The sequence below is a fragment of the Lonchura striata genome, chromosome 2 (genome assembly GCF_046129695.1).
Source record: "Lonchura striata isolate bLonStr1 chromosome 2, bLonStr1.mat, whole genome shotgun sequence".
NCBI classification, from domain to species: Eukaryota; Metazoa; Chordata; class Aves; order Passeriformes; family Estrildidae; genus Lonchura; species Lonchura striata.
The window spans coordinates 9,671,878-9,698,042 of record NC_134604.1 but is presented as its reverse complement, the minus strand read 5'-3'; the positions used below and the strand labels follow the sequence as shown (position 1 = coordinate 9,698,042).

Below are 26,165 nucleotides of genomic sequence, written 5' to 3'. Positions count from 1 at the left end.
TTCAGCTAAACATCACCATTTACAAGAGGTTTTGTCTAATTTCATACAAGCTCACTGCTACCACTTCTTCCCTGACTCCTTCCCTATCACATTATTTATCCTGTCTCCTTCCCTAGCATATTTAGGCTCCCAGAGGCACACACCTTAGGACTGAGGGGAAGAGCAGGCATTGCTCAATTCTTCATCGCAGCAGTGCCTGCTCCCCCCACAACCCCTGTCCCAAACCAGCAGTGCTGAATCGCCCTCTACCTCTTTTCTCCTTCATAATTCAGTGTGGTAGGACTATCAGGTAACAGGAAGGAGAATTATTACTAGAAGGCATATTTAGTGGTCTGTGATTCTTCCATCTTGATCCTCCAGGACCTCAAAAGTTGCCTTGTTTTAGATGCCAGGCAAACAGATGTAGCAACAGCAGAAACAGTTCAAGTCACCCTTCATCCTCAACTATAAACAACTGCACACCTCTCCCACCATCAACTGTGTTCTTAGAGACCAAATCTCACTATTCCTTCTGCCACAGAGTTCCTAAGTGGTACTGGGCACATCCTTTATATTAACATATTAATGGCTAATCCAAATTCATTAACCAATATCCACATTCAGCAGCAAAACTGTGTCCCCATGCAGGTCTCAGCAGGAAGAACTCAGCAGGAATAAACACAAGAGTGTTTTGGGGACAGCACTGAAGAATGACTGAGGCAACATCTGCTGTGATTTAAGGAGGGAAAATTCTCGGTCTCAGCACTTGCAGCTTTCATGGAATTAACTGGAAATTCAGCTGTACTTTGGATGGTATTTAAGCTACTCCTAGAGTCTGTATGGATCAGGAAGAAAAATAAAAAAAACCAACACACACAAAATAACCACACACAGCCCCACCCCCCCATTAGCAGCCTGTAAGATAGAGCCAGCTCCCTGTAATTTAACTTACATCTCTTCCATCTTCATTTTTCCCTGGGGGCAAATTCAGCCCTGACCTAAAGAGACAAATTCCATTAAATTACAGTGGGACTCAATCCAGTACTGCCAGGTCACCCAACAGCCTTGAAAATATGGGTGAAACCTATTTTGTCCCTATGGGAATAACAAATCGTTACAAGTTGCTGCATTATTTTTCCAAGTACATCATCACTGCATTTCTCTATTATCTGCATGTCACTAAATTGAGTCAACACAACATTTTACATTGGCAATGAGACCCTTGGCCACTCACCATTTACTCCTCATAAGGAATGACACAGGGGCCTGTTCTGTCCACAGTCAGTCAGCTGTTTCCACAGCCCAAATCAAAAAGCAGGGATGAGAGTGGAATAAATCAGATCTCTGCAGCCACACATTCAGTTTCCTCATTCACAGGACTCACACACAACCTCTTCAACAATCTTTCATGAGAGATGTAATTATTACTTTAAGACTGCTCTCGAGGCTAAGTTTCATTAAGCACTTGAGAAAAGAATATATTGTCTATACATTCACCTTGCAATCAGTTTCAAGTGAAATCTGCCATAATTCTCATTATTTTGATAGTCTGTTAATATAGACAATACTGCCAAATAATTTGCACCCGGTACATCATCACATTCAACCATTTCTAATGGACAAGGTTTAAAAGTAGCCAATGACATTTAGATAAGGCCACTTTTAGACCATTGTAGGAGGTGCTGGTCAAATGACACCACATAATTATTTGAAAAAGTATGATGTAAAAAGTGAATAAAGGGTTTCACAAACTAGAACAAGAGTACCACAGTTATTAACAATCCTTTCTGATTTTAAAATGCATCATGCAACATTGCTACTTGAATGCTTCAAGAACACTGAATATTCTGCTGTTTGAAATAGTTTGTAAACAACTTCAATATCTTGCACTAAAACTGGCAGGAGCACTATGAAGACTTTTTGCACGCTTTTCTAGCTCCAGCAAAAACCAGAGGGTATCAATCACCCAGGTTTAAGAGCAGCTGACTGGAGCCATTCATTGAGCTGTGCATTGCTACCCCTGTGCCTCCATGAATAAGTCTCAAGGTCTGCCCCTCCTTTTTTTGTTCCTCTGAGTGGGCTCTTAACAGCACAGTTTTTTTGGTTTTTTTTTTTTTTAAGTTTCTGAATGGCTTCGAGAGATCAGCTGGAAAGAAACACCATTAGAAAAAACAAAAGTTCTCAAAGAAAAAGTGGGAACAAAGTGGACATATTAGAGACAAGTTGTGATTCATGGCCTACACTGTGCTTTGCCCCTCTCTTTACCTCAATGCACTTTTCAGTTTTACTGCTGGATAAGAGCAGGGCAGACCATTGCACTTCTCCTAGCAACCGAAAATCACTTAAGGGAAGAAAAAGGCATGTTGTCTGCTGAAAGGGGGGACAAAGATATTTGGGGTCATACAAAGACAGACATATGTTCTTTTGCATTTGATTTGAAATTGAGCAGTTGTCAAAAAAGAGTAAATAATAACAATAATAAGCAGCTCTGGTTTACACTGATTCATATTTAATTAAATATCTGTTTGTCTACTTGTCACATTTCATTTTCCTTTAATTCAGTGCTTTAATAGTTCCTACTACTGTTTAGAGTTTTGTTTTCAGGGACAAATTCTATCCCTTACAGTTTCTAAACATATCTATACACACTTCTAATGATCTCTCCATACAGTTGTTTCAGAGATTTTTTTAATCTACATCTATACACAGAGAAAACTATTCTTAGGGATTTAAGCACACTAGCACTAAAAGACAATAGGATCCTCCTATTCTAAATGCTGTCGTTTTACCCCATAGATAGGATTTACATGTTACAGAACACATTGTCTGATCTCTTTTGGTAAAGACCACACAGGTTAAGATGATGAAACAAGTTCAAGCAGAAGAACAAAAAACAAGCACAGAATTTTGTAATTCAGACATACATCTAAATAGCCAAGTCACATTGACTAGTTTAAAACCAAAGCATTATAATTTAAAATTCAGTTTGGTGACAGAACAGGTGCATAGATCAAGGATAAAATGCAGCCTGCAATATTTCTGATAGTTAATTTTTTCCCAGTGGAAATCCTTTGTTAAATAGCTGTTGCCTTGATGTAAGCCAACCATTTTAGTCAGTCCACTGAATTCTTCTTACATATCATAAAAACACATATAGAAAAAGCTCCAGCCAATTTATCATAGCACTTCTGCAGTGCATCAGGTTAAAGCCAGCTCAGACCTTGGTTCACTGCACCAAACTACAAATAAGCGTTTTCTTGAAGCCATTCCAAACAAACCTGGACTAAAACAATTTAACAGAAAAGCTTATTCACTTCATGGATAAGTGATGCAATTGACATAGCAACGATAAAAGCCTAAACATACCTAGTATGAAACAACCCTGAAGTGTTCAGGGACCAGCACTCCCCTGGTACACATGACAGAGGAGTCCCCTCTTCATTCCCTACACCATCTAACGCAGCTCCTCTGTTGGCTATCTCTGTACATCAAGTTATGGACCTGGAATCAGGTTGCTATTCCACTCTTTCTCCCAGTTTACAGTGTAATTTCTCTCTCCAGGAAACTGTCAGAGTGGGGCAGTGCTACTGTACATGAAGGAACAATAAGCATCCCAGGTCTCAAAGGTGACACGATACACTCTGCAAAGTGAGGAGGATGCACCCACAGACCCCTTTACCTGCAGGCTTCTACTATGGAGTGACAGTCACAAAGAGATCAAGTTCTCTAGTTTTCCAACTAGTTTGGTCCAACAGCTTTGCAATGCCATTTGAATTTCTCATAATACTGAAATTAACTACTGTCCATCGTTTAGTTGCAGAATTCTCTTCAGGCTAAAATGAGCTGTTAAAACTGACCATTCCACTTGCCACGATGAAGTCATCTGGGCTACAGGACATACGGACCTTGAAAACTGCACAGACTGACAGCCTGAGAACCTATGACTATAGAGCTCCTCCAGCACTGAATACTTTTCACAACTGCTTTTTAACTCTTGACAATTTCCCAGCAGTTAAAAAGTACCTCTTCTACACTGGCATAAATTGTCCCTCCATTCAATATGAATGAGGAGTAAGTTGACTGATGTCAGTTACCTGACATTTTGGTTTCAAAAGGTTAAATTTTTTCTACTCATTTTCTCTTGTAATCAATGGCAAGTGATTAATATGAGTGAACCACAGCTCTCTGTGTTTTACAACTTGCTGCTGGCCGTTAATTCCTTCCTTATTTGTCCAATCTGCATTTATGACAGGCACATCACAGAGATGCTCTTCTCTCCTTGGCACACTGCACTGTAGCTATAGAGGCAATGCCTAAATACAAATTAAAAGACCATATGCTGCAACAGACAGGGTGGCACAACCATCTAGGTAGTCTCTAATGAGTGAGACCATACTTAGCTCCTGGCATCCCCACTCATCCTACCAGTTCATTTCCATATATCAGACCAAATAAACTGTTCTCCGAACTAATCTGAGAAGTGATGAGAGAAAGGAAAAGCAGGATATAGCAAAGTATAAAGTAGCACGATGGCAGATCCTTCACTATCATCAGACTGGAGAACCCTACTGGAACTGAAGTGACACAATGAAGACTCACTAACAAGGGTAATTCTGCAAGCAAATACCATATATCACTAAGGATGCTCCAAACCAAACTTGGAATAGTGTCTTGTGCTTGTGCATTGAGCAACTGAATATGATGAGGAATTAACCTAAAGACACCTTGTGTTCTTCCAGTCATCACTCAGGGAGGTAGAACTGAAGGAGTATCCCCACAACCACAACAAATAACAGCATTGGAAGTTTGCAATAGCACCTGCATGCACACAGTCTCGGTGGGTTACAAAACACACACTGGAATCACTAGATAAGGGTGACCTTCAGTTATCAGCAAGCGAGAGACACAACAGTTCCTGGTAGAAACAGCAATGCAAACAAGCAACAAGGAATAATGTTTGCCAATCTATCTAGTACATAAGCAAAAAGCTCTCTCACAACCCAGTTAAAGAGATGTATTAACTCAAGGATCTGCAGATAATAATTATTATTTAGTAAGTTGCTCAGAGAAAAACAAACAAACAAAAATGACTGGGGGAGAGTGGTAAAGAGCTTAAAGTTCAGATACTTCTGCCAGAACAACATTCAGATGAATAGCCTCACTTCATATTTGCCCAGACCCCAGAGATGAATCTCAGTGAGCCTTGGCCATCAGAGCACAGTGGCTAAATTTAAGTATCAGCAAGTTCTTACACAGGTACTATTGGTTAGTTTGTCATTGTTGCTCATGTATTCATTGATGAAGGCTATTATTTTAATAAAATTAAGACATCTTTGATCTCTTCCATGGAAGCAATGTGAAGATATGCTGTAGAGATGGAATTAAAAAGCCATTTTATACTTCATGAACTTTTGGCTTGGAAAAAAACATTAAGAATGTGTATCTTTACATACACAACATCATCACAGCATATGCTGCAGCTGAGATGGCCACAATACACAGAGTATCATCATACAATTTCAGAAAGCTTCAACCCATACAGAGTAACACCATACCATGTCAGGTGTCTGCCCCTCTTGTTCTTTAGCCCAACCTTTTATCCCCTCATGTTGATGCAGTGCCCCTGTGTGCCCTCTGTTCCCTTTGGTGGTTGCTCAGTGCCCCTGGGCACTCCCTGGCTCATTGCTGTCAGTGCTGCTCCCCCGCTGCTCACAGCTGAGCCCCTGGGGATGAGGGTGGGCTGCAGCCCCACTCCCAGTCACCACAAACTGTGTGCCTACACGACATAGCACAAGAATTAGCTTTTTTGTTACAAAGGGCAACTCTGCTCCAGTAAAAAGAGCACCGTAGAAAGGAATGAGCAGAACTGAGGCATCAATACACACTTGTACTCTAATATTTTTGTAGCTGTTGTAGTGTCGCATGTAACAAGAATCCAGCTTCATCTTGTGGAAAGATTGCAATGACAATAAGCTAAGATAACATTGCCTGCTTGCTCAGTGTTCTGTGAACTCAACAGCAAAACTCATACAGATTTCAGTGGTGCAGAATCAGGACCTAAATTAATGGGCCTCATTTAATTATTCACTATAACAACAAAAGTTATTAACCATGGGTGATTAGCAGTTATTTTGCTCAAGAAACGGTTTGAGGTGAGGACAACACTAAGCTCAATCTTATTTCTGAATCTATAACTTCAACTGCTCAATTGTTGTCCACAATTTATAGCAGTAGTCAGTTGTGGGAGTAAAGATAGTGACAACAAAATACACATCTGCAAATATCTATTTCTGTACAATTATTTTGCATTCAGAGATCTCATATATAACAGTCCACAAAACTATCCTGCATAAAAGATATCTTTAACATTCTCTCTGAAGAAGTGATTTAGGATCAGATCCTGTACCAGTCCACATACCAGAATGAATTTTTTTGAACATACAAGGCATGTGCACTGTCAAAACATAAGTACAAGAATCCTCAGGCAACAATAAAGGGGTACGTTAAAAATTCAGTTATGTGCAAGAAACCAAAAAGCCAACACATTTATTTATTTATTTGGCAAGAGTAAGGCTTTCTTCTGCCTTCTTCTTGCGAAATAAAAAGAGATTTCTACAGAAAGGTAGAAAAGCACCACAGTAACGGTGTCTCTTGGCAAGAAACTGCATCAATATGATCACTGAGTATCCTCCCCAAGGCTGGTGTGAGAAGTGTGAGCCAGATGGCAGCCACGGGAAGAGCAAGTTCTGCCATGCCAGCTGAGATAACAGATAAAACCTGACAGCAGCGTCCTCTTAGGTGGCTGAAACAGAATGCACAGAACCTGTTAGCAATCTATTTAGCCCAGATCAATATTTGAATAGCAATTCAAGGGTAACAAATGGCTACAGAGCCATTGCATACTCTTCAGTAATTTCGACTAAATGGTTCAGCAGTGGACAGAGCACATCTTGAATTCAGGGCTATGAGCCCACATAGCATTGCTATGGAAAAGAGACTCCTGTAAATGGAGATGACTGGACAGACCAGCCAAAGCCTCCTTTTTCTCTCATCACACTTTTTGGCACGTCTCCTTGATACCTTTTATGCATCCTTGAAAATGTGCTTTAATTCTTTTCTCTACTTTTAAGGTTGCATAACTTTAGCCTGCATTGCTAAAACTCAATTTCCCTGAGCAATATAAATCTCATCATTACAGAGACTTGCTAATGGAAAGATTATTGAAGTCAGTGCAACTCAGATGAAGGCTTGAAACCCCCTAATTTCAACTTTTTAGGAAGACTTCTGGAGTATCAGACCTTTTGCAGAGCTCCAAATTAGCAAAGACACAAACCTAATAACGTGGATTATTATTTACTTCTCAAACAAATCCAACTCTGGAAGTACAATGACAGGGTTCACTCATTGCTTATCTTCTGCACATAAAAACATATTGTTGCAATGGTGACTTACAAGACAGGAGGGAAAGAAAGCAAAATTTAAGACTAATTCAGCAAAACCTGTCATCATAGGCATAAATTCATGCTTACTCAGCAAAGTTTTAAAGCCTATGATTAACTTGGAACATGTGTTTAAATTCTTATTAACTTCAGCAAGACTGTGGCTAAGAGATGGAAGCACTTAAATGCTCTGCAGAATTGGGTCCCATGGAAGAACAAGGTAACAGAAACAAAACTGCAAACTCTCCAGAATCTTACTCTTAAGGCATTAAAATGCACACATTCCACAGAAGCAAAGGTTATCCATCAACAGCAAAACTCACATGCGAGATCAAGACCCTGTCAGCTCAAATATTCACTGGAACAATATACTCCAGCTTTATATGTAAGCCATGTTCTCCAACAGGCAACAGGGACCTGGACAAGGCCACAGATCTGTAGATCATTGGCATGAAGAAATAAAATTAATTTTTAAACATTAAAAAGAAAAAAAAAATAGAATGTTTCAGCTACCACACCATTTCAGATGCACATTTTTCATTAAGAAGTGCTTTTGAAATATATTAATATGGTGATAAAAGGCTGTTTTTTCAGAATTACTCTCATATATCTTTAACACCTTCTCCCATTCAAGAGCATCACACTTGCAGTTTTAGTCCAGCTCTGACATAAAAGGTTGTCATGTTCATTGAAAGTACTTATGAGTCCTACCAGGTCAGGGTCTGGCTCACCAACACCTGTATTCACATCAGTTATTACCTTTTAATATTTGTTCTTTAAAACTTTATTAATTATTGCAAAAGGGATAACAAAACACATAACAATGAAAGAACAATCAATTGAACACTATTAAAAATCCACATGCAATCAGCTCCTTCAACTCCAGTAGCTAGTGGCTTACTTGATGGTGCAAACTCTGTCTAGTGGGGTGTTCTCTTGTTTGTTTGGGGGAGTTCTGTGTGTGTTTTGGTATTTGGGATTTTTTGTGTTTGATGTTTTCTTTGTTTGCTTTGTGCCAAGAACAATAACCAAGACTGATAGTTAAAGAAAATGGAAGAAAAGATAGCTAAAGAAATGGAAGTTATTTACTTATCAGAGTGCAAGAATATGGGCAGGGTTACAGGAAAATCAAAAGCACAATAATAAAAAAAACCCCTAAAATCTACATACATGTATGTAGCACATGTTTTCTGCCACTTTCATTGAGCTGTCTAATTTTCAGGTGTTCTAAAACCATGGACAGCAAAAATAACTTGAAAAGAAAAACATTATCATTTTGATCTATACCACTTTTCAACTACTAAATAAAATGAAAGTCAAAGGGAAAAGGATGGTTAACATGCCTCAAATGCTACAGTGTCCATATCTGGACCTCTTGCCAAGAATAAAAACAAAAACACCCATCTAAGCCTAACAACAAAACCCCCTCAAACCCAGAAATGCACTAAGAGGTAACTTTCAAACATAGAAAACAAACTAAGGACTTATAAACAATAAGTCTGCTGGGCTTTGTCTTTTATTCTTAAACTAAAGCATCACAAATGGTGCTGATGTTGACAGAGTTCTTTTCAAAGCAACTAGTGGTATATGTCAGCCTAAGATGTGATTGTAATTACTATGCTTCTAAAGAGACAAAAGCACTGTGTGCCAAGCTTGCCTGCCAGTATTTCTTCAAAGCTACTTGTTAGTCATTTCGACAATAACAGCTTATATCTACTTGGTCATGACGTGCTATCCACAAAGCTCTTTATTTATTTATTTCAGAGAGTTGTTAATGCAGCCAAACTTGACAGTCTCTGCAATATCTTCCCACAAAAGGGGAGTATCATATACATTCCGGGAGCTGCTTGGCCATTTTTTCCTAATGGTCTGGCTCTAAATCAACTGTGTGCTTCACCTGCACCGCCCCACCCGCAGAAGGCTAAACCAGAACAAACGTTCTACATGTGTTCCCCATGACAAAACTCGAATAAATTACGTCGTGCTCCTGTCGTTCCAGCAAGCTGGTTAATTGCATTTGTTTCATATATCTCCAAACAGACTGGTACTTTAATTACATTCTGTAACACCAAGCTCCTCTGATTCACTTTGTCACTTCCACTGAGCACTTTAATTGTATTCCTTCTAGCTACATACAATTTTTAGCACTTACTAATAATTACATTTCTATAACCTGATATTTTCAGTTTGTACACAAAGATACCTCCAATATCAGTGGCCTTAAAGTTAAGGTTCTTTTGTTACAGCAAGAAAAATAGAGCAAAACATAAAACAAAATCCCTTCAGAACTATGATTGCACTGACAGACATAAATGTTCTATTAAATCCTTTCACAGTTAAAACTTCTCCTTTTAGCACGTGCATACATTATGTAGAAATTTTCTTATCGACTGGCAAAACCTAAGATTTAACTGCAGAGCATATCATGCACCCAAGGTAAAACTGCACTTGAATCTGTCCCTCTTCTGTTTTGCCTCCTTTCTTGCTAGGGGGTGGTGGAGAAACACCCAAAGCATTCTGCGACTGCAAACAATAAACCCAGAGCCCTTGCCTCGGGACTGACATAGTAAATGCTGTGAACAGCTTCTTGGAACAAAGTTTGCTCTGACCGACAGGCACAAACACCCAGGCTCCCAGACACTGCGTTCACCTCAAATGTAAAGGACTGCTTAGCGCTGCGAATACCCAGTGCTAGCCGGGCTGTCGAGCAGGCAGCACACCCTCTGTAGAGGAGCCAGCACACCCTCTGTAGAGCTGGATGCTCTCTCCTAGTCGTGAGCTTGAGGTGCCCTAGCGCATCCACGGCCAGCGCAGCAGCACAGCGCCCACCCTACTCCGAAAGGCAATTTGCCCTTGCACTGAAGTTCTCGCCCTGCTAAACCCTACTTCCCCGAGATGGTAATTTACAGCTCCCCATCCGGCACTTAGACTGGAAACCACAAGAAACGTAGCAGAGCACACCCAAAGGGCAGGGGGAGGGGCCGGTGTTCACAAGGAAACCCGCCCTTTCCCCAGACGTGGCCAGGATTCACGCAAACCCTCCCTGCGGGCGGCTCGGCAGCCGGGGGGATGCAGCCGAGGGGATGCAGCCGGGGGGATGCTGCCGGAGGGATGCTGCCGGAGGGATGCAGCCGGGGGGATGCAGCCGGGGGAATGCTGCCGGGGGGATGCAGCCGGGGGGATGCAGCCGGGGGGATGCTGCCGCCCCACCTGCCCGGCTGGTCGGGGCCACGCCGCTCCCAGCCCGCCTCCCTCCCTTCCCTCCCTTCCTGCCGCTCCCCAGCGCCGAGCCAGGCGTTGAGGGACTCTGGAAATCCGCCAGTCCGCCTCACCTGGCGCCCAGGCAGGGCTAACCTATTTATTTCATCAGCTGGCTCTACCCGCTGAAAGTTTAACAATAGAAGGCGGCAAAGTAATAGCAGCTACAACAGCGCTCTGCTTTTCCTTTCCCCTTCCCGCTCCCCATCCCCAAATAAAAGATTTAGCACGGTAGTTTTTTACTCTTTGCTCGCCACCTCAAGCTGACATTATTCCATTCATAAGCTGCTTTTCCATTAAGTTAGGAGACGGTAAGGGCTGCTTATTGGAAACATATATTCTCCCTCTTCCGATCCCTCCCTCCCCAAATACCATTTTTATACCAGAAACAAACTTAGGGCTCTGTAACGTTAAAGCTTATAATGGCATCCATGTGCTGTCCCAAGTCACATTCAGATGAGCGGGATTTCTGCACAGAAATGACATATCTAAAATAAGCGAACTTACCATAGACTTGAAAAAACGCAAATCCGAGGAGCAGGAGTGGCGTCAGCAGACCCATTTTGACATATTAAAAACAATCCCGATCGCTTGCGAGACCAATTCCACAGAGATTAAAAAAAAAAAAAAAAAAAAAAAGGAAAAGGAAAAAAAAAAGAAAAAAAAAAGTATCCAAAGCCAGTAAGAGGTAGGTCCAAAAGTTTTCAGTTTCCTAGCAGCTACTTAAAGTGGAAAGGGAAATCTTCAATTCAAAAGCTGGAGATGCAAAGGTCTTGAATGTGACACTTTTAGATCCATACAGATTAGAGAAGCAGCGAGTGAGCTCCGAAGGCTTCTGCTTTGCACACACGCTCCTTCCTAAATTCCCACCAATCCAGCCCAAGCAGGGGAATTATTCAAATGTGTCTAAGACTCTCTTTAGGATCCATGGCAATCCAAAAGCAAGCTCTTTCTTCGGAAGACAAGGAGAGACTGTGAGAAAGGACCTGGTTCCTAGAAAGTGCTCCACAAACTTCCCGGCACTTTGCAGGAAAACCATTGGTTTGGTTCGGCTATTTTGCCTTCCTCTCGCTCTCGCTCTCGCCCTCCCCCTACCCCCTTTCTCTCTCCCTTTCTCTCCCCAAATCAGTTCAAGCTGCAGAGTTTCTCACTTAACTTCCATAATAGGAACGCCCAGGCAATGTGCTACACGGGAGGGGAATGGTTTGCTTTCTCAGCATCCCCTCAAAAGAAAAAAAAAATGGAAAAAAAAGGAAAAGAATAAGAATTAAAGCCGTGTCCCCTACAGCTCCCTCCTCACTGGCAGCGGAGCGGGAGCTGTCGGAGGGCAGGAGCCCGGCGCGGTGCCGCGGCTGCCGCCCAGCGCTGGCGGGGGCTGCGCGGAGTTCGGGGCTCTCCCCGGCTCCTCTCCTCGCTCCGCTCCTCGCTCCCCTCCTCTCCCGCCGCCTCCGCCGCCGCGGACACACCGGCTGGCAGCGAGAGGGAGGAGAATGAGCCGGCTGCCGAGGCTGCCTGGGGAAGGGAGGCTGCGGGGTGTGGACTAAACCACTGCGCTCCACACCCACGCGTCCCTCTCTCTCTCCTCCCGGGGTAGGGAGATGGGGACGGCGATGCCAGCAGGCGGCCGCAGGGCTGGGAAGCAGGATCGCTGCCTCCCCTCTACAGTTGGGTGTAGGTAGGATTTACATGATTGCCTCTCACCGCTTCCTCTTTAATGGGCAGCTAATTTTTCGGTAAGTGATTTCATGGAAATGTTCTCTAATTATTCATTTTCCCTCTCGCGCGCGCACGCAGGCGCTCGGGAGTGAGTGAGACCCTTGAAAGGATATTCCCCAGGGATTTCTCTGCTGGCCCGCTCTGTGGAAAAGGAAGAGAACGCGGCAAATAAAATAAAACACAAAACAAAAGATCGCACGTGTCTCACGGAGTCGGCCGGCTCTGCCGAAACCCAGGAGCCTCCATCCTCCCTTGGGGCCCCTCGGATGCAGCGCAGCTCCCGCCAGAGGGAAAGTTTCCACGTCCCCGGAGCCGGCAGTGGCAGAGACGGGAGAACGAGCCGCCTCGCCCCCCAGGACCCGGGAGAACAGCCCCTTTCCCACAGAGGCTCGGAACAAACCCCGAAGCACCACAGCAAAGGCAGGGAGGGACAGGAGGGAAGGAGCCGCGTGGAGGAAAGCGGGTTGTAAGCGGCTCGCGGTGCCGGAGCGGGGCAGACCCCAGAGCGGGCACAGACATCCCGTGAGTGGGCTGAGACAGCCCGTGAGAGGGACAAAGGTACCTTCAGTGAGGGGGGACACTGACAGCCCGCGATGGGAGCTGAGGCACCCCGTGATGGGGACACACACCCCGGGATGGGGCACACACCCCGTGATGGGACACACAGCCCGGGATGGGGCACACACCCCGTGATGGGGACACACACCCCGTGATGGGGCACACACCCCGGGATGGGGACACACACCCCGGGATGGGGCACACACCCCGTGATGGGGACACACACCCCGTGATGGGGACACACACCCCGGGATGGGGCACACACCCCGTGATGGGGACACACACCCCGTGATGGGGACACACACCCCGGGATGGGGCACACACCCCGTGATGGGGACACACACCCCGGGATGGGGCACACACCCCGTGATGGGCACAGCCGCCCCTGGAGGGGTCACAGACGCCCCGGGGGTCACACACACCCCGGAGGGGACACGGCTGCCCCGCTGAGGACGCGCAGACACCTCGGAGGGGCCCGGACATGCAATGAGGGGTCACAGACACCCCAGGGGGCTCAGACACCCCTTTAAGAGGGACTCGGGTACCCAGTGAAGGGTCACAGACACCCCATTAAAGGGTCACAGACACCCCGTTAAGGAGGAACAAACACCCTGTTAAGGGGTCACAGACACGCCGGGGGTCACAGACACCCCGTTACGGGGGCACACAAACCCCAAACCCCGTTATGGGGGACACACAAGCCCCGTTACGGGGACACACGAGCCCCGTCCGGGGACACACAAGCCCCGTTCGGGGACACACAAACCCCGTTATGGGGGACACACAAGCCCCGTTCGGGGACACACAAACCCCGTTATGGGGGACACACAAGCCCCGTCCGGGGACACACAAACCCCGTCCGGGGACACACAAACCCCGTTATGGGGGACACACAAACCCCGTCCGGGGACACACAAACCCCGTCCGGGGACACACAAGCCCCGTTCGGGGACACACGAGCCCCGTCCGGGGTCACACGAGCCCCGTCCGGGGGTCGCACGCCGCCGGCCGGCCGCGCTGTCGCGCCTCGCGGTGTCCCGGCGCTCACGGTGAAGCCCGAGCGCCCCCTACTGGCGGGCGGCGGGCAGCGGCCGCCCCCGCGCCCCGCGCTGCCTTTTGTCGCCGCGGCTTTGGGGTCCCGGAGGTTTTATCTCGCCTTGCTTTCTTCCTTTTTTTGTTTCTTCCCCCCCCACTTTATTTTGCATCTGCTAGAGATTTATTAATTTAATAATTTCTTCACGTCAAGCATCCGAACTGTGACACTGCATAATGTACGCTGCCCACACATACTCCCATAAATGGTCCGCAGGTTAATTCTTCCTTAATTCTTGCCTGCGGTCAGTGACAGCTGTTTTACCGTTGCCAAACGTTGCGGTGTCAGGGTTTTTCAAGTGTCTGAGATTATTACAGCTACTTCATACAAAGCCAGACAAAAACTCCAAAGCCTCTTGATGCAAATCAGGAATGGTACCCTCTTTTATACTCTCAATATGCCCTGCAGATAAATACCATAGAATCACAGAATGGTTTGGGTTGGAAGGGACTTTAAAGTTTTGAGCCCCTTGCCATGGGCAGGGATACCTTCCACTAGACCAGGTTGTTCAGAGCCCCATCCAGCCTGGCCTTGAACACTTCCAGGGATGAGGCAGCCACAGCTCCTCTGGGCAACCTGTGCCAGGGCCTCACCACCCTCACAATAGAGCATTTTTTCGTAACGGCTAATATAAACCAACTCTCCCTCAGTTTGAAGCCCTTCCCCCTTGTTCTGTCACTCCATCCTCTTGTCAAATGTCCCTCTCCACCTTTTTTGTGAGCTCCCTTCAGATACTGGGAGACCCAAATTGAGTCACCTCAGAACCTTTTCTTTCTCAGGCAGAACATTCCCAATTCTCTCAGCTTTTCCTTTAATCTTCCTGCATCATCCCTCTGCTCCCCTCGGTGCTCCTCTGGCCTGGCTGCAGCAGGTCCCTGTCCTTGCTGTGCTGGAGCCCAGAGATGGATGCAGCCCTGCAGGTGGGGTCTCACCAAAGCAGAGGAGAGGTGCAGAATGCACTGCCTCCCATGCTGGTCATATATCACTACACCTGAAGACTGGTTCATGAAGAAAGATATAAGTAAGGCTAATTAGGCAAAAGTGATCAAAAAGCTGTTCTTTGTCACTGTGTTTGTAAATTGGCCAAACAAAAGGATCATAACTACCCGATACCAGTATAAAATACATTAAATATTGAAGAATATTTCCCTTTTTAGTGGACATTTGAAATACAATGGTGTTAGTAAAAATGCTGACTTGTTTAAAGCAAAGTTTTAAATTGTAAATAGTTTAACAGTGTACAGTTCTTTTCCTGCTTCTCAAATAAATTTAAGATAAATTTAATAATAGCTGATGTAGACCACAACACTTTGTAGATATATACAGTCTTCAAAAGCCCTAGGTACAGAGGTACCCGTAGAAGAGTATAATGACTTATACAAAGGTTCCCAGTGAAATCAATGGATTATCCATTATAGCTGCTATTTTATTAATTCACTTCCAGAGAACACCACTTTTCAACTATTAATCAATTTCCAAAACTTTGAAAAGTTTCAGCCAAATTTAACCAAGCTTTTTCATGCACAGTTTTTGCTCACGTGTGTATCACTGATTTTTTTTTTTTTCTTTTGAGAGGATTTAGCAACTCCCCTCCCCAAAATAAAATAAAAGGTCATCCACAGATTAGCAGGATCAGTACAACAGAGGTACAAATGTGTTGAGGTTTACAAGCACAGGACAAGTCACAGGTCAGAGTCACTGGCCTGTGAGCAAGATTTGCTAGGAACAGTGTGTGCTTCCATTCTAAGCTGGAATGGTCCAGATACTGGAATAAAAAAACATATGCTTGTCTCTCTGGTCTTTCAATAACCTCCAGTGAGCACGGCCAACAGGACAGATGTTCTCTGCTTGAATAGCAAAGTCTGTACAGAGGAACTGAATGTGCCAACTATTTGTTTGGCCAAGAGCAATATGCCACCTGATTAAATACTTGTGTGAGCAGGATGAGGAAAAGACTTGTCAGGAGCAGTGCACATAAAGCTTCAGTTCAAAGGGTGTTGTTGAGGGGGGACTTTAGAACAGGGAAATGGCACAGTAAGACTGCACTAATTCATACTCGGGTCAGTCATCAAGTCAGGCAGGACTAATTTGGTAAAGCAGCAATGAGATCAGATTTGTCAGTGTTACAAGTAAAAGTTTCATTGCTTTCCCAGTCTGATATTTCATATCATTGATTCCTAACCTATACATCTGCATTAAAATAAATATTTAGTATGAAAGATTGGATCCAGTGCTTAAAGAACCAGTGTTCTAAGCATAGCCCTCTTTTTTCTACCATTCAGAGTATTTTTCTTCTAAACAAAAATTACTATTTCTAGTGTTACATGTTTATATAAAATACTCTATTTTCTGTTTGCCATAAACCCCTCTTGTTATCATCTCAAAGAAGAAGGGTTTAAGTTGAGATGGGTCATATAGAATTTCTTTTGGATACCAGAGCTATTCACTCAGGCAATTACTGAAAGTTAATAGAGATCTTTAATATAAAAAAAATGTACTCATGATACCTAATTTAAATGTAGGCAACTAAGTTAAGAGGCTAATGCTTCTAAACTCTAGAGTAGAGCAAAAGCCATATCCAGAGGCTAATTCAGAGTGTGTAATGTTAGGCAACTTCAGAAACACAAAACGAGCAAAGAAGAAAAATGACACGGTGAGCATGGATCTTCTAGAGAACAGACTTTTGTCTTCCTCTGTGCTTTTCTGTTCCAGGTCACTGGCTTCTGATGCCATCTGACTATTGAATACATGATGAGTGAATAGAATTTATAGATTTTAATCCTTATAAATGCTGAAGCATGATTATTATTCCTGCTACAATCAATAAGATCTTCCACAGGAAGATTGGGCATGAGAGGTAAATTAGGAGCTAGGTCCAGGAAAAGAAGACATGAGGGTAGAAACAGTGTAAGTACTGTGGCTAGATGTATCTCACAAAGCCCCCTGAAGAGTAGTTTTCCTGCTGTCCCTGGATACCATAACTCTGATAACTCTGGCTAATCTGCTTTTTAAAAACCACCCTCGTGGATTAAAAAAAAAACAAAACAAAAAACAAACCCAAACCAAAAAACCAAAGGTGCCAGAAGCATTGCTTTTTTCTCTGTCTCACAGGTGTCTCTTGAAGCACAGAGAGTCACCTTCTGCTACAACATTAAAAATTCCTGAGCTGTGGCATCTGACTTCAGAGTTTTTCTCTGGAAATACCAATCAAGCAACACTAAGAACCCTATTTTGAAATATTCTTACTTTGCCAGACTGAGTTAGTATGTCTGCACTATTTTTAGTTTCTAGTACAGCTACAATTGTGCTTGCCACAATTATAAGAATGATCTACAGCATTGGTAAAACAAATATTTGGAAAATTAAATTGTTGCAAGTTTTTCATGCGCATCTTATGTTCAATTTAGGGTTTACATCCACAACTCATTAAATGTACAAAAACTGGTAAAAGAAAGATGGTACAGTTTCTTGATAATCATTAAAACAGCTTCATCTAAAGTAAGTGCAATTTATTTTAGAATGAAATTCAGAGCAGGTAATAAGCACAAATACTTGGCTGCAATGTGGCAAGTTTCTAGTCAAGTGTCAGGAAACAGGATTTACAAACAGGTGCCTGAGGGGACTGTGGAATCACTGTCCCTGGAAATACTCAAGAGTTTAATTGGACAATATCCTAGACATTGAAGGTGAACCTGCTTTGAGTTGGACTAGAGATCTCCAGGGGGTCTCAAAACCCACATTTTTCCATGGTTCCATGATTCTGTGACAGGCAATACTGACAAAGCACCAATCATGCAGCGTATGACTGGTGTGCTTTGTTTTACACCAAACACCAGTGTTAGTAGAAAATTATGTACTCAAGTGTTCTGCAGCACTCACTTCTATTACATAAATTACATAAAACTGCACATACAAGCTGTAAATGAAGAACTGCTTGATTTCCTCAAGTTTTCTATTATCGCCTGTTGCAATAATAGAAGTCTTTGCTGAGAGACTCCTATGCAGACTGAACAGTGAACATTACAGGAGTAGAAGTGCATTCCTTGATCTCTTCTGATTGGAAACACTTTCCTTTGGAATTGCAGTATTTAGAATGGCCTTTTAGAATTTAGAAATTGGCCTTTCTGCCAAGTGCAGTAAGTTGCACATCAGGCTTATGGCTGTCTCCACACTAGACTGAAGCATGAATTCATTATTTGCAGCTGGTCACACTGCATCCCATCCAGTCCTTCCCCTGACTACATCTAGCTGGCCTTTCCCATTCCCCTTCCCTCTCCCCCAGTCAGGAGCTTCCTCTAACACACTAATATTTTCATATTGGTATGTCTTAAAATATCTCCTGTTTGAAAGAGCTGTCAGTGTTCCTGTCTGCTGCATCAGAAACTTCTATTGCTCTCTTATATCCAGAACTCTGTGTAAGTTATGCATTTCTTTGTCTAATGGAGTAAAAGTCAATTACTTAATAAGATGAAGGCACCATGTAAATAAGAATATCAAAGATGTATTCTATCAACTAGAGATTAATAAGACTCCAAGAGCAATTTAGTTTATTCTTTTGATAGTGTGTCCTCTATCTGGACATTCATTTTAATTAAAAAATAACAAAAATGCACTCTGCCCTAATTGACACAAAACCCCAAAACCATTCCTTAAGTGACAAGATAAACTTAATTTCCAAAGACAGTTTGGCTTTCCAGGGGGCATAAGATGGTCATTGTGTCATTCAAAAAAGAATGAGTGTTTAAAATTAATAATTGTAAGGTGATAGAATCTCACCCTGTCTGCGGAGAGATGCAAAAGTGAAATTCTCATTAGAAAAATGTATTTTTTCATAGTGCGACAAGATGGATTCATGTGAAATTAAGTGTTGCTACTGCACCCTGACTTCCAAGGATCAGAAAATCAGGTTGTACTTCAACACATTTCTAACTGTACCCAACAATACAAATAAGTCTTAAACTGAGCTCCATATTACTACATAATTATATTAGAAATAGCATGTTATGCTCTCTTATTAAGTGACATATGTCACACTTTCCATAACAAGTGCTTATTGACAGCCAACTAAATTAGCCAACAATATTTACACTTTAATTACAGCTTTTAAAATGGAAATATGTAACTATAATATGTACATAAGTTAACAGTTGGGTTTGATATCTTAGAGGTCTTTTCCAACCTTAAAAATGCTGTGATTTTATTATATGATATGTTAACAGGGCCAAAATTCATAAAAGTAGATCTGTGTGTAAATATCCATTATGTTGATACCCATTTGTAGATGGGCAGATATTCTTATAATAGGCACTGTTTAATGTAATAATGTAGGAAACAAGATTTATTATGTCATTAACAAGTCAATTTAGTTGGAAATTCTCATAGACACAATCCAGTATGGTTGTTCAATCTTAAATGGCTTTTGAATTTAGCTGGATTTCATAGTGATTGTTCTGTAGAAGACAGACTTAGTGTGTTTCCTTTGTTACCTCTGGCCTCCAAAGTGCCAGGTAGGCACTTTGTGGCAGATAGGTTGACCTTAGCATAATTTCTGCTTTATTACAGTCCTCAACAGTAATCATATATTAGTCAAAGCAAGGACCAGTTGTGGTACCAGAGAGTTTCTGATTTATGAAGATATCAGCTTCCAAGGATCTGGCCCATCATTGTGGTGGCACCCCTAACAACATTAGAGGGTTGTGCTTGTGTCTACCAGTGGATTTGTAATGTTCCGAGCAGGTTATGATTCTTTTTTTGCAATATGGTGCTGTCAACACTGTTCTCATCAGTTATACATATCAGTGGGTTATTAACAATATTTGTCAGACTTCTATATTAGTTTTGTCCCACAACAGCTTTGCCTCACTCCAGCAATAGAATTACATTTTACATTGTCTCAAGAAATGCTTTTAAATTAGAATTGATGTTTCAGTTGTATTATTTTTTCACTGCTGATATAATTTAGTTTTCTATCTAAATTTTTATATGAGTATATGACTTATTTTTTAGAAGTGTGATCCTATTAAAGACAGCTGAAACATAGAGAGTTCCTGCAGCAGAATTTGGACTAATATCTCTCCCATACATGGCAGACTAGAAGAGTGGTCAAGACTCATATAAATTTCAAAAGTAAATGGAAAAGAAACATGAAACAAGAAAAAACTTGAAGCTTCAGAGCAAGACTTCTCCTTAAAATGTGTGCATTTAATCAAAATGTCAAATACAGACAAATGTAAACACTAGAAGAGCTATCATATTTTGTATATATTGTAGCTAAAGACATTATAGGGTTCGATTGCTTAAATTGTATATAAAATCACCAAACTTTTACCAGGAAAAATACATGGGAATGTTTTCCTCTATGCTTCATATCCCATTTTACTGGGAGCAGCTGTGCCAGTACACAGCCCCTTTAAAACCAATAAAACTGAACATGCAAAGGGGCCAGCTCAGAACACAGAAGCAGAAGCCAATGATTCATTTGAATGTCTGTCTCTGAACTGAAACACAAAATAGCAATTACCTCAAAGCTGCTTGCTGCCACAGCTAGGAAGACTCTCTCACATTTAAAGCACACTACGTACACAACAAAAAATAGAGGGTTTTTTCTCTTTTTTTCCATTCATTTTACAGCTTGCAATACTGGGCTGATGGTGGAATTTAGCACATTTCAATCTCAGGCACCACTTCAAACCTTGCCCGTGATGGTGGTGACCAAAAGTTATTACTTGATTCCCACTTAAATTATTTTACAGTCAGCTCCTTGTAGACAAGAGAAACACATTGTAAGCTTATCTTACCCAGACAATCAGCAATAGCTCACCATTCTAGGACAACCTAGAGAAGAATAGGGCATTTTGCACTGCCATGGCCCAGAAGGTTCTTATCTCAAGAATGAAGAAAGAATTGGGTTTCAACTGTATCTACCAAAATGAGATCCTGTTACCAGGACTGTGTATCTGTGGACTTCTGTAATATAAATAGCAATTAAATCCCACTGCCCCATTACCTGCCAAAAGATTTTCTAAAAGAAGTGTGTCTTCCACAGTTCTGGCAAAAAGTTATGCAAAAAATTTACTTTTTATCATTTCCCAAGGGGGGAAAAAAACAAAAACCAACAAAACAACATGTTCTTTAATCTGTATATGGCATATCTATTAAAATGTCAGATTTAAAGTATATGAGCCAATAAGAGAAGCCACAAGATTATTTTTAAGTAAAAAAGGATAAATATCACTACACATGAAATTCAGAATTTTGTAATAAAGCTTATAGATATGTAGGTGGCATCAAATAATGAAAAAATGTGCAGGATTTATTATTCTGCTATATAAAAAGAAAGAAGAGTCCAGCCTGAAGAATAGAAGGAAAGATATATTCTCATCTAAATTTGCCCAGAATTTACTTCAAAAACTTCCACAAGTGTTTACAGGACTTGAATTCTCATATAACAAAAAACACCATAAGTCTTTTCCAGTATCCTTTGGAATAAGTAGCACAGCTGATCTCAAATAATTTAAATAATGCAGCAGACCATCTGAGAAATTTTTCCTCTGGGAATTGTAGAGAATATTTAAAGTGACCTTTATTTCAAAGAAAATTGGCTTAAAATCCGAAGTTCTTTTACTGTTGACCACCACTGTTCTTTAGTGCTTCTGCAGGCATAGGATAGAGCTGGTTATGTAATCACCAGTAGTACTGGCTTAGAAATCTGAGTAACTTTTGTCTTTTTCCCCTCCATAAATCTATTTTTCTCTTTCATCAGAAACCAGTGATAGGACAAGGGGGAATGGCTTCAAGCAGAAAGAGGACAGGTTTAGGTTAGATATTAGGAAAGAAATTCTTTACTGTGAGAGTGGTGAGACACTGGAACAGATTTCCCAGAGAAGTTGTAGATGCTCCATCCCTGTTCAAGGCCAGGCTGGATGGGAATCTGAGCAGCCTGAACTAGTGGAAGGTGTCCCTTCCAACCCAAACCATTCTATGATTCTGTGATTCTACTTAATTTCCTTAACACATGACCTGGAAGTTGGTCAGTGATTCCACATATGCTCTGGTCGAAGTTTGAATTTATTAATTTACAAATGAACATAAATCCATATTGCCCAAATGAAATGTACATCTTCCGAGTCAAGGAGGAGCTTCAGTCTTAGCCATCAATAATTTGCAGTGTCTACCCTTAAACTACTTAACATGAAAATACAAAGGATTATATTTCTAAAAAAATTTTGTGGAGGCCAGAACACATCAGTGATCAGCATATTTGCAGAAAAGTTTACAGTTGCTTAAGTCATGTCTTGGACAAGGAATATGTAGAAAACTGATATAAGCCTTCCATAACACAACCACAACAAAAAGAAGGGAGCTGGTGTCTGATACACACCAGAAATATCATTATAGATGCAAGAGTACCACAAGAAAGCTACAGCATCTGAGGCACTAAATCCTGGATTTGTAGGCAGTGACTTAATCCAAAGACTGCCAAGTGAAATCACAGTGGTGGACCAATCAATTGAGGGAAATACTCCTTTAAAGATTGTCAAAATGAGCAAAAAAATGAAATGAGTGGAGAGTGACAGAAAGTACATGTGAATAACCCTTTGCATCTTATATGGATGTCTTGCAACATCTTAAAATACACTGGAAATTTTGGATTTGAATTCTTTAAGTCCCTAAAAATCAAAGCTGTAATAATTAATAACCACCTTTCATAATCCAGGCAAATAGATGGTTCTTTTATATAGAAAAAGTGTCCCTTATTACATTTGCAAAAGTCTTGCTTACCATTAACGTTTTAGATCTACATCATATTTAAGATGCTTAAATCAAACTGCTTAATATTCTAGACTGACAGGCTCATTAAGCTAAACAGTGGGATTGCTGTCATATGCACTTCAGGCACTGACAGTAGGAAATTTTCTATTTTTAATTCCAAATGTTTAAAGGGAAAATGTTATCATTAGAACTGTAACTGTACTTCTTTTATTTGAGAGGCATTACTGTGTTTTCAGCTTCTCAACTTTATTTTGGTGGTCTCTTACATTCTGAACTATTTAAGCAAAAGAGCAGTGACAGCAACAGCTTTGGTATGGTTGTTACCTTTTTTATTTTTTTTAATCCATTCATCATCTCTACTTATTTCTGCCTGTCAATATTAAAGAATCTTCTACTGCAGCTATCGGTGCTCAGATTGATACCACTGTATACTAAGTACCATTTGGTCTATATAATTTTAATGCATTAAAAATACCTATCTAATTTTATTTAACGTTAAGAGCAAAACCATTTTGAAGAAAAAATGTTTCTCCCAGGCCAAGTTTATCAAAATTATATAGAGGTGCTTCACAGTGCTCTAAGGAATTGTGTGGAAGTCTCATTAGTGTTGCAAGTCAGTGTGAGTTCAGTTTCTAGCTGTTAGTTTCTTTTGAAGGTTCTTAATGAGTACCTATCTAAACATCTTTATTCTGTCCTTGTATAGAAGCTTCTCTCATCAAGATCATCCTTGATCTGGAGATCTCAAAAATAGATCAAAGACTTTTTAAAGGGAGTTGAGATTGCTAAGTACTCTTCTTTCAGATCAAATAAAAAGTGCAAGTACAAATCTTTTGAGTAGTAAGATACCTGGTATTAAATAGTAATTAACACAGGATTCCTCAGGCAGCATGGCTAGGCTGGGTCAGAAGCTGTTTTTTGTGATTACTGGTGAAGAAAGCAAAGACAAAGGCCAAGAGACAGGGAATAAAAATGTAATGGATTAAAACTGACATGAGCAAGAGCAATAAGGCAATTCCAGGAGAAAAGTAGGAGCACAAAGGTAACTTAGCAGACATCTGAGGAAAGAAATTACTCCTAATGCTACTTTCACAGAAAAAGACTCTCATATAGTCTTTGAAGAAGTCAGGAAGGACTGAACCTGCTTCAGTGTCACCCTTAAAAAAAAAAAAAAGTCAAAAAAATACGTGTAGAGAAATTCAAGTATTGGCCACACATTGTTCTTCCATATTTTCAATAAGACAAGAAAAAAATACAGATTTTAGCAAATATTTTATCAGAATATTAGATCTCCACTCCTAACTTACAACAGCAGCTGATAAAACCATTCTGTCTTTTCTTCTGTCTTCTCAGGAATTATCATTATAAAGTCTGTTCAAAGAGTCTATTTGTAGATTTGTACCTTCACCATTTTTTCCCCCTAATTATATAGAAGCCAAAATTGTAATATGAATAGTAGCTAAATCTCACTGCCACATTAAGTCTCAGTGCCATGACAACCTGTTCTTGTTCCTAGAATGGAGCTGGTTTTACTGTCTCTTTCTCCCTTTCTTTCTTGAGATCCAATGAGAGGAAAAGTTCAGCTGAATGACTCTACTGCTTGGGAGGTTTGACCATATGGTTTGCTGAGACTACTAAGGAATATCAAGATAAAATATCCTACTATTTTTCTATTCTTGTCAAAACTTGTTTCCTTTAATATTGCATCTTAAAAGTGTAGTAATGCCATTTTTATTCATCCACAATTTTGTGTTTGTACTCCTGTGTATGACTTGGGGATGTTGCTGCCATTTCTCCTATGATCAGGTTTCTGAACTCATAGCCACATCTGATTCATTTAGGCTCATTGAACATTTTTTTTCAATAAAAACAGTCTAAAATTAATTTAATTGGTGCTTGGAATTTGCTTTTATAGGACACAGAGGCTTAAAATAAAAAAAGGTTCTGTTAAAAAAAAATTAATTGGTAGTCTCAATAATATTGTTCTTTCTACTTATTTTGGCTCTTTTTCTTCAGTGTAAGGTTGCATACTGGAGGCATTTCCTCCTAAAGTTAAAAAGTGAGGTCACTGAAACCATTGTGATAAGATACTCTTTCTATCTGAAATTAGATATGTCTGTATTATCTCTGTTTGATTAATTCCACTGCAACAGTCATCTCTTGTTTTCATATAAGCTTCCTTTCAGCTTCCATTTAACTCCTTCCTTTTTAGTTTACAGAAAAGATATGTATTTAAAAAGAATAATCAAAGCAAAGCCAGATTTTAATGGAGACATCTACACACTAAAAGTAGTTTCCAATTTTACTCTTGAAGAGGGACATCTATCTAGTAGATCAGTTTTATTTTTTTTCCTGGTCTGCTCAAGGTAAAAACTGCTAACTAAAAAATGTCTATGTAATTTGATAAGCACAGAATCATAGAATGGCCTGGGTTGAAAGGGACTTCAAAGATTATTTCATTCCAACCCCACGGCTATAGGCAAGAACACCTTCCACTAGACCAGGTTGCTCAGAGCTCCATCCAGCCTGTCCTTGAGCAGGGATGGGGCAGCCAAAACTTCTCTGGGCAACCTGTGCCAGGGCCTCACCACCCTCACAGGGAAGAATTTCTGCCTAATATCCAATCTAAAGCTTTCTTTGTCCACATTGAAGCCATTCCCCCTTGTCCTGTCACTTCAGGCTCTTGTCAAAAGTCCCTCTCCGGCTCTCTTGAAGGCTCCCTTCAGGTGCTGTAAAGGATGCAATGAGTTCTCCCTGAACCTTTCTCTTTTCCAGGCTGAACAATCCCAGTTCTCCCAGCCTCTCCTCCCAGCAGAGCTGCTCCATCCCTCTGCTCCCCTCGGTGCTCCTCTGGCCTGGCTGCAGCAGGTCCCTGTCCTTGCTGTGCTGGAGCCCAGAGCTGATGCAGCCCTGCAGGTGGGGTCTCAGCAGAGCGGGGCAGAGGGGCAGAATCCCCTCCCTGCCCTGCTGCCCACGGGGCTTGGCATGAGCCCAGCACACGGCGGGTTCTGGGCTGCCAATGGCCAGGGCATGGCCAGCCTCTCCCCACCAGCACCCCCAGTCCTTCCCCCAGGGCTGCTCTGGGTCTGTTCATCCCCAGCCTGGATTGGTACTGGGGTTGCTCTAACCCAGGGGTAGCACCCTGCGCTTGGCCCTGTTAGGTCCTAAAAGAAGTCAAGCATTTACTTTTAACAGATACAAACTACAGTACACCATCAGATATGATTCATCTTGTTTTCAACAAGAAGCAACTACCTCGAGATAACTAAGCACAATAACTCTTGGCGAGGATAGCTTGTATAAAGAAAAGTAGTCATTCTGTATTAACAAAATACTGTAAAACATAAAATTTT

The 26,165-nt window shown here is 41.7% G+C and overlaps 1 protein-coding gene and 1 long non-coding RNA gene across 7 annotated transcripts in view; one reads left to right on the top strand and one right to left on the bottom strand.

Moving 5' to 3' along the window:
* ROBO2 (roundabout guidance receptor 2) overlaps positions 1 to 26,165 on the bottom strand; it is an 857,210-nt gene that overhangs the window by 425,976 nt on the left and 405,069 nt on the right. The window contains exon 1 of one of the 6 annotated variants that reach the window (XM_021532364.3): positions 11,184 to 12,117. The exons of the other annotated variants lie outside the window; for them this stretch is intronic. Within the exon in view, the coding sequence (XP_021388039.2) occupies positions 11,184 to 11,238 (55 nt within the window). The 5' untranslated portion in view covers positions 11,239 to 12,117. Of the gene's footprint in view, positions 1 to 11,183; positions 12,118 to 26,165 lie in introns of those variants that run through there. 6 annotated transcript variants of the gene reach the window in all.
* Positions 12,223 to 12,583, top strand: LOC110471625 (uncharacterized). Its single transcript, XR_002465617.3, has 2 exons — positions 12,223 to 12,351; positions 12,471 to 12,583. It is a non-coding gene; the product is annotated as an uncharacterized LOC110471625 (long non-coding RNA).